Here is a 19,941-nt window from a genome sequence, read left to right as displayed (position 1 = left end):
ATCGAACAGATCTAGCAGCTACGAGTAAACAAATGATCTCCACTGACTGACCCTCTTCTTTCACTTTGAATGATTGAATAATTTTAGCTTGAAATAGGTGTGGACTGCTGTGTTAGCTTTCAGACACCTTCTCGGTTACAAGACACAAACATTACTTTGCATACACGCCGCCTCCTGAGATTTGGGGAAGGTGTAATAGAACCAGTGCTCTCATGCTATGAGTAGCATGCAGATAGGACTCTCAGATAAACAAGATAAAGGAGGAGGTGTGGAGAAATGCCTGCATAGAGTGGCCCAGCCCTGAAAGCAGACAGGACACACACACACACACACAACTCTCTTCCCCCATCTCTTTCTCCACCTACAGTGCTATTCTATTTCATGAGGAAAAAGTAGAGATAATGCATGCATTATTCATTACTATTTATTTTCAAAGTATGCAGTGTTTTGCAGTCCTACATTTCACAAATAGATTTGCTGTATATAAATACATACAGTACTTTTACTACTATCCTTATAGGCTACATGCTGTTCTTTACAAATTACATATGATAAGTTCAGTCCTGGGTTTTTAATAATTCTTTTTTTAATGAATTGTGTTGTGAATTTAGTTTACTCTACATTGCTAAATGCAGTGACACCTCGAAAGTCTGACGATTCACCCCTCATCAATTTTGCTCAAAGATAGCACTAGTGTTTCTTCTCAACATTCTTGTCAATCCACTTCATAAGCAAAACACCGTCTCCTTTTCTCCTTCTTCTCCATCAGCTGGCTGGTAGTGAATGTTTTGCCCCACACCTTAAACATAGATCCAAATTATTATATTATATTTGGAATTCCAAAAGGCATAAATGATGACTCTGGGAAATAGTTCACTGATGTTCAGGAATTGGGAATTTGTTGTGTCTTGTTCAGTTATTTCAAAATTACTTAGTGCTAAAACCTGGAATATACTCAATAAGGTACACGAAAGATAACATTTATTTGACTGAATCCTAATTTTCTGTGCAATGGATGCCCAGACAGAAATACCAGAAATACCACTGTGGAAGTGTTGATGCCATCAATAGCGATTTAATTTCATCGGAATATTGACTTACAAACATTTTTCTTTAAAATTTAATTTTGTGCTGGAAAACTAATATGCTTCTGTACTGAACGCATCTCATATGACAGACTGACTGACTTATTATCTCCAGTACTGTATATCTGTCCGTTAACTAACTTACTGTTTTTGGCACAAAGCTAATGTCCACTTTTTTCAGTGCTCCACTGGTGATCCGATTGCTGTGAAGGATCACGCTGTTGGCTTGTGCTTCTGTTTTCCCTGTCGAGGTTGCAAAGTACTCAGAGGCCTGCAGTGTGGGAACAGCCCCCTGCTAGAGAGATGCAGAATAAAGATGGCATCAGGCCACAAAATCAAATGCAAGGCTGAAAACAATGCTGGTGGAGTTGCTTTTCAAAGGGAATTGATGATCATCCCTTTCTGTTACAAGTCACATATAATACTGTTTGTTGTGAGATTTCTGAGAGTGAGTGTCTCATCGGTCTAGTTATGAGCAGCATGTAGACAAAGCTGTTCATTCTCTCAAGTAAAGGATGAAGGTGGGGAGTGTGCGCAGTGCTGCCTCAAGCATCTAGCAGATTTGACAGATACTAAACATGGCAGACATGTTCACAAACATCACAAACCAAATACCTTCAAACACACACATACATGCATGCGCAAATACACAGAGTTGTAGCCAGGATTTTTAAAAATACCAAAGTCATGAGTCTCAGCATCCCTTTACTTTGTTAAGACTATAATATAAATCTATGCATTTTAGTGCATTTGGAGAGCAACAATAATCACTTTCAGTGATAACGCAAATGAAAATTGAACTAGAAATTAAACTAGCTGTGTTCTGTGTTTCAGAAACGTCAGACGAGGGACAATGGATTGTGGTCATTGGATTTCTCATGAACTCTGAGAAACCTCTATTGAGTGGGCTGAGCACCTACACTGTAATCACCTCCACTTTTCTTATAGGACTGATGAAAATAGAGAAGTAACAAGCGTTACAGGAATGATTATTTGAGTACTACCTCTGATGGTAATTAAAATGGTGTCTGAGACACCACAAACATGGTACACATGGTTTCTCTGGCAGCCTGTTGAAGCGGATGTAATTTGACACATCCACTCTCATTTGTTTACACTTTAGCGAGACCTACTCCTGTCTTTCTGCTGTCGGGTTCAATGTTTCAGTACAGATCAGTTACAGTTTGTGTATTAAATAACTAAACAGCTTGTATTCATCCATTCTAGATCAATACTCTATTCACAGAGTACATGGCTATATATACTGTTAAACCCCTTCTATGCTATCCATCACTGGTTCGGTCAAATGGAACAAATAATGGGCCACTGCCAGTCAGATCATTAGCCACACCCACCTTTTTGGTCTACTCAGTAGGTGGACTGTTAGATTAATTTAGCTCATCTTTTTCTGGCAATAATGTGTGTTAATCAAGCCTTTCATCCATCAGGGCTCAGTTTCTGACTACAGAACCATTTGTTGTCTGGATATTTTGGTTGATGGGCTATTCTCAATCCAGTAGTTATGCCTGAAACACTAAGAGCAATCTAACACGCTCTCCCTTGCCAATACAATGGAGTCATTTTTCACTAATGGATGCAGTAGATTGGGGCTAATAAACTGTGCATAGTAACAGATGGACTACAGTCAGTAATTGTAAACCTATATCCATGTGGTAGGTGTGTATCACATAAAATGGCAAATACAGTAAATGTTACTATAAGTTAGATATACCTTCTCCTTAATAGAAGTGCTGATGGCTGGTCTTGGATTGGCCTGAAGTTTGATTGCCTTATCCTTCTTGTGGTCCTTTGGCTTACGAAGGCTGTCAATTTTGGCCTGGATTAACTCGACAATCCTAAAGTCTGCATACGCACGGGCAATGTCCAAGCAACTTTGCTCTGCAATTTTTAAAAGATTTAATGTCCTTGACTACAGTCAGAGCTGGATCCAAAGTTAATCACTTTTAATGACTATTACACCACAATTCAGAAAATCAGAGTAGCTGCTTTTGTTTGTTCAGAGGAATTTTCATGCTGCATCACTGCAGTAGAGATAGAGAGATGGTAGAAGGTTACATAGTGATGCAGTTATTTAAAGTTGTGATAATGTTGTAATGATGATGATGATGATAGCCAGAGAACCAAGTAATACATGACATACAGTCCAAAATATTATATAGTGCACCTTTATCTATGACTGAATTGCTAAAAGTCAGCCAGGAATTATTTTACTTTTTTTTTTTTACAGCTATACAGATGACTTTACATGATGATGGCTGCCTCTGTACCTGACTTGTTTTCTGCTGTAACTGTTGCACCAGCCTTGATAAGGTAGTCCACACAGCAGGGCCTGGAACTCTGAATGGTCCTCATTAGGGGTGTGGCTCCACTGAAAGTGGGTGTGTTCACTGCTGCCCCTGCTTCCACTAATAGTTTAATGATGTCAAGTTTTCCAGCATGACAGGCATGGTGTAATGGAGTCCAGCAGAACTGATCACATGCATTCACGTCAGCCCTGTGCATAGACTTAGACCACGTGAACTGCTATTCAAACAACAATAGTGTACAGTATGCATTTGTATTAGGGCTGTCAAAATTAATGCACTGATAATGTGTTAATGCAAATTTGTATTTACTCCATTATTTTTGACGATGCCATTAATTCAGTTTTGCTTGTTTTTTTTTTTTTAATCTGAACCATTGAACATGTAGTCCATAGTGTAATGTAGGTAATTGCACATGTACCAGAATTTGCTGTGAATGGTGAAATCAGAAACTGGAAACAGCATTCACATGGTCTAACCATAATGAAAACAGAAGATTTCATGAATGTAGCAATGCAGGATGACATTGAATAGAAGGTCAGCACAAATGCAAGAAATATAATTGTGGTTGCCCTTTAATCTTGAATGCCTCCAATTTTCACAGTGTTGGTGCAGAACAGCACATTTAGACAATACTTGGATACTTTAATAATTTCTTTAATTATTTGAGTAAATAGATAGATAGATAGATAGATAGATAGATAGATAGATAGATAGATAGATAGATAGATAGATAGATAGATAGATAGATAGATAGATGATTAATTGTGATCAATTATTTTAAGGCAGATGCTATTTACACCCTGGGTGTCAGTAGCCAACAAAACTATTTGTACCCGGGGTGGATAAACAATGTGCCTATTTACACCCAGGTGTTTATAGCACCACTCAGAGACAAGCATCCAGTTGTCTGTAGCCAGCAATGCTATTTACACCATAAACCTATCACTAATCCTAACTAGGTATAAATAGCTGAATAGCTTCCATATGACTATTCTCACCCAGGTGCAAACAGACAATCCCTTACTCTTTAATCATTTGGCAGCCCAGCCCAAATATGTCTAAATAACACAAATGAATTAGAACAATTTCTAACTAAAATACACTCACCGGCCATTTTAACAGGAACTTATTCTTGATTCTAAGATTCCTGTTCTTGTCTGGCAGGAGTGGAACCCAATGTGGTAATTGTAAACCTATATCCTATAACCTATATCATGCTGTTACGTGCTGAGATGCTTTTCTGCTCACCACAAATGTAAAGAGTGATTATATGAGTTACTATATCCTTCCTGACAGTTCAAACCAATCTGGGGTGGGTTTCCCAAAAGCATTGTGGCACAATGGTCATCATTAAATGGTCGAGCAAGCATCACAATGAATACTCTCCTAGTTAAGATGCTCTTAGGGTTAAGAGGCTTTTGGGAAACCCACCCCTAGCCGTTTTCCTCTGACCTCTCTTATCAACAAGGCGTGTCCACCAACAGAATTGTCACTCACTCAATGTTTTTTTGTTTTTCGCATCATTCTGTATAAACTCTAGAGACTGTTGCATGTGTAAACCCCAGGAGATCAGCAGTTTCTGAAATACTCAAACCAGTCCATCTGGCACCAACACCCATGCCACAGTGAAAGTCACACTTTGAGATCATAATTTTTCTCATTCTGGTGTTTGAAGTGAACATTAACTGAACCTCTTGACTTGTATCTGCATGATTTTATGCATTGTGCTGCTGTCAAGGGATTGGCTGATGGGGCAACTGCATAAAACAGCAGGTGGATGGGTGTTCCTGATAAAGTGGCCAGTGAGCGTATCTCTCGATTGTTAACTAGAAAAGTGAGAAATTTTTGGGTGCTTGTTTTGAAGTGCTTGGCATGGTTTGCTTTGCAAGTTAGTTGTTGTGTATGCATAAATGTCCTAAGATAAATATCATGGATAACCTTACCCAAGATTAAGCAGAAACTTGGTCACTTCATAATTCCCACTTGCACAAGCGGTCATGAGTGGTGTCTTGTAAAAGCAGTCCTTCACATCAACTGGGACCTTCTGACTAAAGGCCATCTTCAGGGACTCAACGTCTCCAATTTTAACACAGTAGTTTATGTTTAAGTATGTCTTTTCTGGTTCATCCATATACCAGGCTGAGTCATCCTCTATCGGGTGCCTAGGTGGATGGTCCTGATCAAATCGGTTTGTGTCTGTAACAAATTGGTATTTCTCAATCATGAAATGTGGTGGTCCCCCGTCATCTTGACAGTAAACATTTTCTGGTGGGATGACGTAAATTGGCATGGGAAGATTCAACTTGCTTTTATTCTTGCTCTTCCCTGACTTGCCAGCTTTTTTCTTTGTCTTCTTTAGTTCATAAGAAGTCATAACAAGGGTCCTGGGCAGATATCTGAGACCTTTGAAAAATTCACTGATGTTAATTAGACCTTGCCTATGCTTGTCATGAGCAAGCAGTATTTTCTGGACATGTTCGTCATCTATTGGTGCCTGAAAGTCTTGGAGAACAGAGATGAAATTCTCAAAAGACACCATCCCTAAGTTGGTAATACCATTTGAATGGAATTCAAATGCTTTTCGCAGTTCAGCTTCATTTTCATGAGACCAATCATAAAGGGTCAGTGCCCATGATTCATTAGTATTGCTCTTTAAAAGCTTCCCATTCAAACGCTCAGCCTTCTTAAGCTCCTCCACTGAGTCCTTATGATCCAAGTCCTTAGCAATTTGATGGGGTAACAGGCCTTCCATATTTTTCTGTTTGGGATTGCATCCTGGAATTATTCAGATAAAACATCAGTAGACAAGCCAGGGCAGATGTTCAAAATTAGGTTCTAAACAGGATAGAATAACATAATTACTGGCGCATTGCATTGTGTTGTAGTATGCTGCTCACACACATGATGACTGTAATTATCAATAAAGGACCCACATCGATGTTTTTTACTCTCAGCCCAGAGGATCTGCCCCAAAACATCCATCCCTGCTTATCCTGTACAGAGTCACAGACAAGCTGGAGCCTATCCCAGCTGACTATGGGCAAGAGGCGGAGTACACCCTGGACAAGTCGCCAGGTCATCACAGGGCTGACACATGGAGACAAACAACCATTCACACTCACGATCAATTTAGAGCCACCAATTAGCCTAACCTGCATGTCGTTGGACTGTGGGGGAAACCAGAGCACCCGGAGGAAATCCACACAGACACAGGGAGAACATGCAAACTCCACACAGAAAGGCCCCCCATCAGCTGCTGGGCTTGAACCCAGAACCTTCTTGCTGTGAGGCAACAGTGCTAACCACTACACCACTGTCCTGCCACCTGCTCCAAAACACTTATTTTAATACCAATTGCCCAATAATCAACCTTTACATTAGCTAAGAAAGATGTGAGCTGTTAAAAAGCAGGTTGAAAACCTGCCATCTTCTCAGCTCTTACAATCTTCAGTGTGTTCTCACATTACATGACACTCAAAGCAAAACCTATCCACAGTCCCTTGAACTATGAACGCTAATTGAAACTCCTGTTCTGCTTTTAATGTGTGGGAGCTTTCCATTGTACAGCTTTTTTTAATGAAAAAAATATTTAGAAATCTCAAACTGATCTAGCCATAAAAACAAGCATTTACCATGACACATTTATTTCCCTCAGATTACTTGATGCCCTTATCACCTAAACACACATCTTTTTAAACACTGAATCAATAAACGTACAAAGTATGTTTAACCGTTAAATACTGGTAGAAGTCCATGCTTCATGACATCCAGCAATGTATTAAATTATGCTTGTCTTGTGCCCAAGCCAAAGCCCATAGGACCCTTTCTGCTGACAAATTTTTAGCTCTTTTAATCCTTCAGTGACCATGGTCTCACATTGCTCTAGACCCTGTCACTGATTTGCCCTCCTTCCAAGCACTTGACAAGCGGTCAAGCGGTCAAGGCCATCTTCAGGGACTCAACGTCTCCAATTTTAACGCAGTAGTTTATGTTTAAGTATGTCTTTTCTGGTTCATCCATATACCAGGCTGAGTCATCCTCTATCGGGTGCCTAGGTGGATGGTCCTGATCAAATCGGTTTGTGTCTGTAACAAATTGGTTACAACCACTTGAGAGATTTTACAACATTTCTCTCCCTGTGACTCTTTACCTCTCTTACTTACTCTTTACCTCTCTTACTTACTCTTTACCCACTATTTTTTTAAACTGTTGAATTCCTCTTATATGTTTTTTGGTACTTTGACCTTACCAAAGACATAGGCAACCCAATTTCAAATCACAAATATGGTAAACGTTCATTGAAAAGGTGGGAGTCAGTTCAAGTTCTGGTCAAGTTGAGAGAATGAACCAAAATATTAGAAAAGAATAGGGGTGGACACATTTCTTCTTGTTGGCCTAGTACACCCAGAATTTCCTACGTCACTTTGCCATACAGTTCACTCTTCCAGTATGAACAACTCCCTCTGTTTGCCTGGAACACCACATCTGTTGACGCAGATAAAATGGTTCCAACAATGCAAAGGTGCATGGGAGAATGCCCATAGATGTCTAGATCAAGCTATTCAACAACATATAACATTTGCTTACAGACAGAGCTTGAGCAAAAAAAACCAATTATGAACCTGGAGCTTGAGTCTGGCTAGAACATCTGTATCTGCCAAAACCTCTACTTCCTTGATCCTGAAAGTCAAACTTATCTATGGTCCCACTCTCCAGACTTCTAATGAAACTCACCAGTTTGCAATTGCACACACTCCTTAAATAACGCAGAAATTCAATAAATCACTGCAAAACATTTTGCCTGTGATATGTCACCTTGCCTGCTGCAGTTCATGCCTGCTCAGTGATCACCTAAATTTTGCCTGTGTATAGTTTTGAGAATTGCCTAGCTCCTTTCGGCTGTTCACTTTAGCTGATTATCATAAAGACAGAACCTGCACCTGTTTCCATCTATCTCCAATTCCTGACATATTCATGAGACAATAAAGAAAACTCCTACTAAACTTCACCCTTTGAACATTGCTTTTAGTTTCATTCTCAAAAAAAAAAAGCCAAAAAATTTGAAAACTGTTTCTTGTAATCATTACCTCTCAGTGCCAAAAATCTGCAGCAGTCAGCAAAGCCTCCTCGGGCAGCATAGTGCAGAGCTGTGTTTCCTTCTGCTGTCATTACTCCCATATCCGCCATATATGCCGACAACACTTGAAGGATCTGGAAAGGAGACCAGGTAAAGTCTCGAAAGATTTACTTCACCCAAAAATGCTAAGATATAAAAACAGACAGTTAGCATGATGCAAATGGTCGCCACTTGTTTCACTGGGTTTTAGACGGCATAATGTACCCTCTAACACACAGCCACACAACCATTCTACACAAATATTTAGAATTTAAAACTCAGCATGATTGATTTTAGTGTTCAAATGTGACATTGAACTCTGAAAGTTATTTTATAGTCACTTCAAAGTAGCCTCCTTCAGCAGCGAAGTGAACTGCGTTGAACCTCTTGTTGTCCAGCATGTTGACATTTGCCCCTCTTTTAAGGATGGCTCTCACCAGCCCCACTGCTCCTGCTCTCACCGCCTCCATTAGAGCAGTGCGACCTGTCACCTGCAAGCACAAACATGAAGAGACTCTCATCGCACACCTCCTATTAAAGTACATTTGGCTTTTGTCTCCTTGTATCATGTTGTAGCTGTCAGGAATTCCACAGATACATGCTGTGAGCACAGTTTAACAACACTGTATTTCATGCAATGCTTCAGCCTAGATAAACTTCCTACACTGGTCTGGCCTAGAGTCTAATACAAAATGTTCTCTTTGTGTAATAGTACAATATATCCTGAGCTTGGATTTGTTTGATTGCAGACACAGTTTCTTGCAGGACTAACTTTTCTGCTTTGTGGTGGAAGTTAAACATATTCAATGGCATCAGAACTGGGGCCATATTACAGAAATTCTGAAGTTATACCGGTGGCACGGTGATGTAGTGGTTAGCACTGTCGCCTCACAGCAAGAAGGTTCTGGGTTCAGGCCCAGTGGCCAACAAGGGCCTTTCTGTGTGGAGTTTGCATGTTCTCCCCATGTCTGTGTGGGTTTTCTCTGGGTGCTCCGGTTTCCCCAAAGACATGCGATTAGTTTAATTGGTGGCTCTAAATTGACCGTGAGTGTGAATGGTTGTTTGTCTCTGTGTCAGCCCTGTGATGATCTGGCGACTTGTCCAGGGTGTACTCCGCCTCTTGCCCATAGTCAGCTGGGATAAGCTCCAGCTTGCCTGTGACCCTGCACAGGATGAGCGGTTACGGATAATGAATGGATGAAGTCATACCTTTTAGTAATCATTCTAGTTACACTCAGAATGCCATTTAGTATAACATAAATACAGAATAACAATTCTTAAATTCATTATCTTGTCTTAACTCCAGACAGGAGGAGGGAATTACAGAAAAGTCCCCGATTTACCTAAAAGTCTTAACTTTAGGATAACTCCAGTCATGTTTACCTCTGCCAACTTTGTTGGAGCAGGTTGTGTTTTCACCTCCATTTGTTTGTTTGACTGTTCCCAATGTAACTCAAAAAGTAGTGAATGGATTTTGACGAAATTTTGAGGAAATCATGAGCCAAGGAACAATTAATTAAATTTGGAAGCCAATCTGGATATGTATGTGGATCCAGATATGTATGCAGATCCAGGATTTTTTTTTTTTTTTTGCCTGTTCCCAATGTTACTCAAAAAGTAGTGATGGATTTTGATTAAATTTGGTGTACAGGTTTAGTGTTATACTAGGTTCATGTGATTTGATTTTGATGTTGATAATATGTGGCTTGACAGAAGTATACATTCGACCAAGTTCCCTTCTAGTCTTGATCTATGGCCAAATTTTAACTTTGTTTCAAAAGTAACTGGATTTTTAAGCACAAAAATCTAATAAACAGTACAATTCTAAAATAATTATCTTTACCTCCACCAACTTTGTTGGAGAAGGTTACATTTTTGCCTCTGTTTGTTTGACTATTCCCAACATAACTCAAAAAGTAATGAATGGATTTTGATGAAATTTTGGGTGACAGTGAGCCATGGGCCATGGAACAATTGATTAGATTTTGATGCTAATCCTGATATGTATGTGGATCCAGAATCTTTGTGTCTATTCACAATGTAGCTCAAAAAGTAATTAATGGGTTTTGATGGAATTTTGAGGAATATTGAACCATAGGCCAAGGAACAACTGATTCATTTTTTATGCAAATCCAGATATGTATGTGGATCCAGGATGGAGATATATATATATATATATATATATATATATATATATATGCGGCACGGTGGTGTAGTGGTTAGCGCTGTCGCCTCACAGCAAGAAGGTCCTGGGTTCGAGCCCCGGGGCCGGCGAGGGCCTTTCTGTGCGGAGTTTGCATGTTCTCCCCGTGTCCGCGTGGGTTTCCTCCGGGTGCTCCGGTTTCCCCCACAGTCCAAAGACATGCAGGTTAGGTTAACTGGTGACTCTAAATTGACCGTAGGTGTGAATGTGAGTGTGAATGGTTGTCTGTGTCTATGTGTCAGCCCTGTGATGACCTGGCGACTTGTCCAGGGTGTACCCCGCCTTTCGCCCATAGTCAGCTGGGATAGGCTCCAGCTTGCCTGCGACCCTGTAGAAGGATAAAGCGGCTAGAGATAATGAGATGAGATGAGATATATATATATATATATATATATATATATTTTTTTTTTTTTTTGTCTTTGCCCAGCATAACTCAAAAAGTAGTGAATGCATTTTGATGAAATTTGATGTACAGCATTAGTATTATCCAAGATTCAAGTGCTTTGATTTTGAGATTGATTATATATGGCTTGGCAGAGATATGCACTCTACTGAGTGCTCTTCTAGTTTGTAACTCCAGTGTTTCCCATCTTCTGTATGTGGGAGCAGTATGCTCATGTGTTCAATTCTTGCAAACCTTCATTTGTTCCACATGTTTAAAACTTTTTTTTTAATGACAGCACTGTTTCTTTACAACTATTCAGAGGTGGAATTGCTCTTGTGCTTCAGATTGTTGTCTTGCTACAAATCCCACCTGTGCTTGAGCTTTGGCTCAGAAACTGATGACTGGACAGTCTCCTTCAGATTTTTTTATGTAGAGAGCAGAATTCATGGTTCCATCAATTACGGAAAGTTGCCCAAGCTATTAAGCAGCCAAGCATCCCCACACCCTCACACTACCACCACCATGTTTGACAGTGGGCATGATGCCACTTATTGTAGACTTCCCTGTTAGCTTTATGTCAGATGCAACTGGACCCATGTCTTCCAAAATGTTCTACTTTCAACTTTCAACACAGAACACTGTCTGAAAAGTCAAAGTGTTTATTCGCAAATGTGAAGCAAGCCTTTATTTTCCTTTTGGGGTTTCCTGGCAAATGTAAAATGAGCCTTTATGTTCCTTTTGGTTTGTGGTATTTTTTGCCTTGCAGCTCTCCCATGGATATCGAGTCAAGCGAGACCTGCAGTTCCTTAGATGTTCATCTGAGTTCTTTTGTCATTTCCTGGATGAGTCATCGAGGAATTTTGTTAGGGCTGGCCACTTCTTGAAAGATTCCCCACTGTTCCAAATTTTCTCCAGATGGAGATAATGGTTCTTGCTGTACTTCACTGGAGTCCCAGGGCCATAGAAATAAATGGCTTTGTAACCTTTTTTCAGACTTTTAATATACTTCACATTGCTCGTTCTAGTTAAGCGATATTTAGATTTAGCTGGGCTGGCAGTAATCAAGCCTGGATGTGTCAAGTCTAAATGAACCCAATTCTTAATTAAATCTGGTGAATTGGTTGAATGTGTAACTAAAAGGGACCATTACTTTTTCCACACAGGGCCAGTGAATGCTGTAAAACCTCTACACAAATTGTATTTTATGTTTACTCAAGTTGTCTTTGTTTATTCATTCATTAATTTTCTATACCACTTATGCATTGCAGGAAGCTGGAGCCATAAGAAGTTTCCTATATTTAATCAAGACTGAAGTCTTTCAATTTGAGAGCCCTCATCCATCAAATAGCCCCTGCTTGCACTCAGACTGCTTTCTTTCTTTCTTTTCAAATCTTCTGTTCCCAGATTTCAGTGCTCTCTCAGATTATAGTGACATGATCCGATCAAAATGCACTAACCAATAGAATGCAAGGTATGATGTTGAACAGTGAAATTGTTACTGCCTGCTTGAGTGCATTTGCTTTATTTATGGCTAGGTTACTGTTTAACAGGCTTCATCCAGGGCCTTACCCCCATTATATGTACTTCACGTGTTTTCTTGTTGGACATTTGGAGTTAATACATATATCAGTGTCCATATTTTTTTTACTATAGATTAGATTAGATTAGATTAGATTAGATTAGATTAGATTAGATTAGATTAGATTAGAACTTTACTGATCCCTTTGAGCGGGTTCCCTCAGGGAAATTAAAATTCCAGTAGCATCATTACAGGATAAACAGAGAATAGAAATAGAGAAAAAACTTCTAGATAAATTAAATTAGGTATTTGCATATACAAATATAAAAAAGAATAAGAATAAGATATGGGGAAGAGGGGGGAAAATAAAAAATAAAATAAAATAAAAATAAAAAAAAAGGGGCAACGGAAGAGGTATTGAACATTATATTGCACATTGTCCAGTATTGTTTATTGTCAGGCTAGGCTACTGCTCCTTCCCGTCCTCTGTCCTCCTGTTACCCCTCCTCCCCCCAGAGAGGAGTTGTACAGTCTGATGGCGTGAGGGACAAAGGAGTTTTTAAGTCTGTTCGTCCTGCACTTGGGAAGGAGCATTCTGTCACTGAACAGGCTCCTCTGGTTGCTGATGACGGTGTGCAGAGGGTGACTGGCATCATCCATGATGTTCAGTATTTATATATTCAGTATAATTGCAACATATAGTAGCCCTGGAGCACACTGGCTTCCAGTTAAACAGCAACTGTGTGAAAGTAAAGCAAACACACCCAAGGAGTTGGTGATAATTTCATTGGTCAGTGTCATGCCTTGCATTCTGTTGGTTGGTGAATTTTGACAGGACTGTTTCACTAAAATCTGAGTGAGAGCACAGAAATCTGTTTGCAGAAGATTTGCAAAGGCACAAAAGCAGTCTGAGTGCAAGCAGGGGCTATTTGAGAGCGCAAGCAGGATTTTTTGAGCAGGAGCAGAGCAACTTTGTGTGCAAGTAAGGGCTATTTGAGAGAGAGCAGGGGAAATATTGCAAAATCTGAACAGGAAATGAATAAATACTGCTTTCAGACTGAAATAAAACTCCATCAAGCCAATCCCAGCTGACATTGGGCAAAAGGTGGGGTACTTCCTGGACAGGTCACCAGTCTATCATAGGGCTAACACAGAGAAACAGACAGACATTCACATTCACACCTATGGGCAATTTAGAGTGGCCAGTTGAACTAATCTGCCTATCTTTAGACTGTGGGAGGAAACCTGAGCACCCAGAGGAAACCCTTACAGGCACAAGGAGAATATGCAAACTCCACAAATACCTCTTTTCCACCAAGGCAGTTCCAGGGTCGGTTTGGAGCCAGTGCCTAATCTCAAGCCTGTTCTTTGCATTTTGACAATCAAAGAACTGACTCTTGGCCAGGAACACTGGTTCCAGAGCAGCACCAACTCTTTGCTGGTCTAGAACTAAGAACTGCTTACGTCAGGGGTTTGGGACGAGATTACCATGACCAACAAGACCAGGTAAAACTCTGTGAACACCATTTATTAAAAAAAAAAAACAGACCAAGTGTAGCGTCTAGTGTGAATAATCCAAAGAAGAAGAAAAAGGGAGAAAGTAGTCCGCTATTGTTGTTATTGTGATTGGTGCTAGCGGTACCAGTTAGCAGCGCTAGCATGTCAGGCATGTAGTTCTAGTAGCAGGACTAGCAGCTGGGAAAGCGGAGTTGTATACAGTGACATAATGATGTGGCTCTATGGTGGATCTTTAGCCAATGGAAAAGCAAACCGGTTCTTAGAAGGTTTGCAAGTTGTACTAGCTCAAAACTAGCACGAGCACCAGATTCACCTTAGTAGAAAGTGGGTAACAGAAAGGTCCCAGTCGGCCAGCCAGTTCAAATCCAGAACCTTCTTGCTGTGAGGTGGTGGCGTTAACCACTGTGCCACCAGGTTGTTGTTCTCTTAGTGTGTCAAATATGAAAAAATCAAAGAAATCAGGAAGGGGCAAATACTTTTTCACAGCACTGTATTTGAAACTTCATATTTATATGCAGAATAAATAGAAAATGATCAAAGGCAACAATAAAGTACCTGGAGACTGAAATTTGTGACTGGCAATTTGTTTGCAAGTATTTCCATTATTTTAAGGGTTTTCGATCATTTTTTCACATATTTTTCGAAAGAGAATATTTTTATAATTGTTTGAATAATTCATTTGTTTTCATGTCTACATACAGTTTGCTTGGCAAGGTAAAATTCTATTATCAAGATTTTGTCTAGGCCTACAGGCGAGCGAGTATCACGTAATTTTGGCGAACTGATTGATCTGTTATCCTTAAACTGAAATGCTGGATTGGACAGTACATGAATAATTTACACACAACTGCAAACTGCACTGTGAGAGGTGTCTATTAGATTATAACTATCTCAAATACACACACAAACGTGCACACACACACTCTATCTCCTTGCCTTTTTGTTTACACATACTTGGGACACACACGAGCCACTCCTCAGCACACCTTACCTGATTGACAGAATCGGGGTCGGCCCCCCTCTCCAACAGGCTGAGGCACATGTCTTCACATTCCCGAGCATTCTCACAAGCCTGCAGGAAGAGTGGCATGCCTGCATGGGACACGTTGTTTACATCTGCTGTGTTGTTCAGCGCCACCTGCAGGCAACGTGCGTGGCTTTTGGTGGGACAGATGCAGTAGAATAACACACCTAGGACAGCAGACAGAGCCAGATCACATTGTAAACAAGATTTAACTGGCCCTACTCTGACCTGTAATTAGACAGACCCACAAAATTGTGGATTCTGCACTCTGCTGTGTTTGATCTCCAAAGATGACCTACCGATTGTTAATTTGCATGACATGAATTAATATGAGTGCTGGAATGTCACTTAGTATTTGGAGTTATTTTATCATGAAGTGTGCCTAAAACCTTCATGATAAAATAACAATATATTATCAGTGGAAGAACGCAGTGCACCAAATGGCCATCTAGAGGCTTTGAAAAGTATTCAGACCCCTTCATGTTTTGCACATTTTTTTTAATAAGGTCAGGTGAAAATAGACTAAAAAGCAAAAACAAGTTTGTAGAAGTGTTTGTATATGTATTAGAAATCAAAAACTGAAAAGCCTTTTTAGCTCGCTTACTAAGTATTTTGCAGAAGCACCTTTGGTAGCCACGGGAGCAAAATTGCCCAACACAAGGACATTCAGATACTTGTTCCAAAATCACTTAAGAATTGTCCTGGCTGCATGCTTTAAATCAGGTGTCTTGCTAAAAGCCAAACCTTGGACATGGTACTTTATATCGTCATGTACACTCTAGAGCAGGTTTTCTTCAAGGACCTCTCTGTATTTAGCTGCATTCATCCTTCTCTCAATTCTGACCAGTCTCTCTGTCCCTGCTGCTGAGAAGCACCCCCAAAGCATGATGCTGCCACCACCATGCTTCGCTTTAGGGGTGGTTTTACACAGTTGATGAGTAGCACCTGGTTTTCAACAGAAGTAGCAGTTGGAGTTCAACCCAAATAATTCTTTCTTTTTTTTTGCATCATCAGAATCTTTTCCTCCATGCTCTCAGAATCCTTTAAGTGCCTGCCACATGCCTTTTACTCAGGAGTGGCTTCTGCCTAGCTACTCTACTAAAAACGCCTGATTGACAGAGTATTTCTGAGACTGATGTCCTTCCAGCAGGTTCTCCTATCTCTGCAGAGGACTTCTGAAGCTCTGCTAGAGTTGCCATTAGGTTCCTGGTCACCAGCATGACAAAGGCCTTTTTAGCTCGCTTACTAGTTTGGCCAGATGGCCAGCTCTAGAAAGAGAGCTGATTGTTCAAAATTTGTTATTTCACAATAATGGATCCATCTCTGCTTATTCAAAGCTTTCAACATGGTTTTCATACCATTGCTACAGACAGTCTGCAGAGAGCTTCTTGGACTTCATGGCTTGGTTTTTGGTCTGATGTGCAGTGCAATACACATCAGTGTGTGCCTTTCTAAATCATGTCCAATCACTTGAATTTGCCAAGGATGGCCTCCAGCCATATTCTAATGATATCACAAGATAATTGAAGCAAACAGGAAGCACGTGAAGTCAATTTGGAATGACTTCATCAAGTCATCTGAAATACAAACATGTCTGCTTTGTCATTATGGACTGCTGTGTATTGCTATAAATTAAATCCTATAAGTGCATCTTGAGTGATAAATATTCCATCCATCCATTATCTGTAACCGCATATCCTGTGCAGGGTCGTGGGCAAGCTGTAGCCTATCCCAGCCGACGATGGGTGAAAGGCAGCGTATACCCTGGACAAGTCGTCAGATCATTGCTGGTGATAAATATTCATCCATCCATTATCTGTAGCCACTTATCCTATGCAGGGTCGCAGGCAAGCTGGAGCGTATCCCAGCTGACTATGGGCGAGAGGCGGGGTACACCCTGGACAAGTCACCAGGTCATTGCAGGGCTAACACATAGAGACAAACAACCATTCACACTCACATTCACACCTACGATCAATTTAGAGCCACCAATTAGCCTAACTTGCATGTCTTTGGACTGTGGGGGAAACCGGAGCACCTGGAGGAAACCCACACAGACACGGGGAGAACATGCAAACTTCACACAGAAAGGCTCCTGTCGGCTGCTGGGCTCGAACCCAAGACCTTCTTGCCATGAGGCAACAGTGCTAACCACTACAACACCGTGCCACCTGTGATAAATATTAGTTTGCTAAAATAATCTTCTTTATTCTATCCACATCCACTGGATATGAGCAATCGCACGCTCTGATTGGCTACTCTACTACTGGGCTATCAGCTCATATACCGTGAGTAGAGAAAAACAAAATCAGTTGCTGAACCAACTGAGGATGAAATAAAAACTCTACTCGGAAACAAATCCCCAAACATTGTTGTCAAGTGTTTAAAACAAACAGGAGTAGCTAAAATAACATTGCCCCCATATCACTGGTTCCACGCTCCAGCTCAGTTGATGGCAGTAATACATCTTTACGTTGCTTTGCCAACCTCCAAAAAAACCCTAAAGAAGAAGAAAAAGAAAAAAAAAACAAAATACAAAAAAGCAATAAAATATGGAATGAAAATATTTGATAAGAACATATCTTTTTTTTATTTTTCAAGAATTATTATTATAGCATTTTTCAGAAATTGTTATTGTCATTTTGCCAGTTTGTTTGCATTCTAAGTGGAAATTATTTTGTCAGATGTTTTGTACCGTATAAAGTTTTTATTTATTGAAGTTGCAAAAAATAAAAAATAAAAAGCTCTTTCTCAAAATCCAGTGAATGTGGATAGAATAAAACAGTTATTCCACTCAATCTCCTCATACATGGCTGAAAGGCAACTCAGCACTATGCGCCTTGTTGGCTATCAGCTCATGTACAATTCAATTTTGTGGAATAACTGTTAAATAGTAAAGAAGTAAGCCTATCATTTGAGACATACATATCGGACAAAGAAATAAAACAAAGAGAAATGTGTAGGACAGGGAGTAGGCTACTTCGAGACTAGGGTTCGGAACCTGTGCACTATAGAGCCTTGATGCGATATGAAGAAACTGAAGAGTGTCTACAAGGTTCAGCAGGGTGTGTTTCCTCCCTTTTGCTATGTCTTTCTTTCACATACCTTTCCCTTCTATATCTGTCAGCTTCATATCTGCATGTTTCTGGGCCAACAGAGCCACCACACCATCATGTCCGAGTTCAGCTGCCAGCATCACTGGCGTGCGTCCTCGCTTGTCCTGGACATCTGGACAGGCGCCATGAAGCATCAGAAATTTGATCATGTCAATGTCATTAGCTACCGCAGCCACGTGCAGGATGCCTTTGCCCTCATGTGGCTCTGTGATGTTGACAAGGCCATGAACGCCCTTGCGCAAGAGCTTCTTGACCTGTGTAGTGTCTCGTGCACGCACACACTGCAGCAGCCGGTAAATCTGCAGCTCCTGCAGGTGGCACACGGCTTCCGAACTCATGCAGGAACCTGCAAATAATAAACAAATATGATGGTGAAGACCATATCCAAAAACACATATTGCTGTGATAAATATGCCATCTATGATGAGTAGACAAATAGTGACATAGTAGAGTAGCACGAGGCAAATATTTTCAAATACTGTTTGACATCAAATGTAGTTAATGTGATCAAAATTTTAGATACAGACTGTGGAGATCACTAGCAGCTACTATCCTCATAGATGCACATGTATATTTTTTAAAGACATTTCCAACTTACTACATGTAACTTAACTTTCGACATGTAATATGTGCTTTTATTTCACATGTGATTTTTATGCATACTTTGTTTGCTGTTGCATATTAATCCTTCAGATATGATTTTCCTCACATAATTATGTGGGGCCATGTGGGAAATTATTCACTTTTTATCTCACACACATATGTATAAAATGTATTCACACGCGCATGCAACAGTGAAAATCACTCTCATATTACGTAGGCCTGAAGAAACCAATATATGTGCACATATACATTGTCTTATTATTTTTTACTCGTGGAATATTCTCATACAGTGTTCTTAAATTTGCTGCTAAAAGGAGTTTGAAATATGTATTCTAAAATAATAAAAGTTTCTGTGACAGAGTGATTGTATGACATACATCTTTAATAGAAAATACCCTAAAGAATTGAGTGCACAAGTTTTTTGGTGCAAAAGTTATTTAGGGTTTTCTACATTTAACCAAATATTAGGTCATATGTATGTATGACCCTGTGTTAATTTCAGAAATCCCAAAATGAATTAAAAACATGCACTAAATTCTTTTTTTTTATTTTATATTAAATATGTATGCTGTACAATTATTCTGCCACAGGGTAGATTTGTGGCACATTTGAAAATAAGCTTCTTCAAATGTACCCACTCATGATTTATTTCTCAAAAAAAAAAAAGGTTTAAATTGCCCTGTTACATTGCTCAGATTTTACTGAGGACATGTGTCCTACTGGCTACATCTAATGAAGATATCTCTAAATCTCATGCGTGTCCCTGAGGGGATTTTTTTAATTACATGTACAGTGGTGCTTGAAAGTTTGTGAACCCTTTAGAATTTTCTACATTTCTGCACAAATATGACCTAAAACATCATCAGATTTTCACACAAGTCCTAAAAGTATATAAAGAGAATGCAGTTAAATAAATGAGACACAAATATTATACTTGGTCATTTATTTATTGACCCCGGGGCCGGCGAGGGCCTTTCTGTGTGGAGTTTGCATGTTCTCCCCGTGTCCGCGTGGGTTTCCTCCGGGTGCTCCGGTTTCCCCCACA

At 40.0% G+C, this 19,941-nt stretch overlaps 1 protein-coding gene across 1 annotated transcript; it reads right to left on the bottom strand.

Annotated features, from left to right (window-relative positions):
• Positions 1 to 569: 569 nt before the first annotated feature.
• ankef1a (ankyrin repeat and EF-hand domain containing 1a) lies at positions 570 to 18,631 on the bottom strand. The gene is made up of 9 exons (XM_060916058.1): positions 18,283 to 18,631; positions 15,145 to 15,344; positions 8,870 to 9,019; positions 8,500 to 8,623; positions 5,356 to 6,187; positions 3,374 to 3,600; positions 2,818 to 2,984; positions 1,231 to 1,380; positions 570 to 799 (listed from the first exon to the last, which is right to left on the bottom strand). Exons 1-9 carry the CDS (start codon positions 18,629 to 18,631, stop codon positions 716 to 718), a joined length of 2,283 nt encoding a protein of 760 aa, XP_060772041.1. The 3' UTR covers positions 570 to 715.
• Positions 18,632 to 19,941: the final 1,310 nt, after the last annotated feature.

This window comes from Neoarius graeffei, chromosome 3, assembly GCF_027579695.1.
Source record: "Neoarius graeffei isolate fNeoGra1 chromosome 3, fNeoGra1.pri, whole genome shotgun sequence".
In the NCBI taxonomy this organism is placed as follows: domain Eukaryota; kingdom Metazoa; phylum Chordata; class Actinopteri; order Siluriformes; family Ariidae; genus Neoarius; species Neoarius graeffei.
This window is presented reverse-complemented; position numbering and strand designations above follow the sequence as displayed.

Coding starts and splice junctions, on each gene's coding strand:
- ankef1a (XM_060916058.1), bottom strand. CDS start 18,631: ATGAGTTCGGAAGCCGTGTGCCACCTGCAGGAGCTGCAGATTTACCGG. Junction 2,985..3,373: donor TACAGCAGAAAACAAGTCAG/GTACAGAGGCAG, acceptor TAAAAATTGCAG/AGCAAAGTTGCTTGGACATT. Junction 800..1,230: donor TTAGCTTTGTGCCAAAAACA/GTAAGTTAGTTA, acceptor TCTATGTTTAAG/GTGTGGGGCAAAACATTCAC.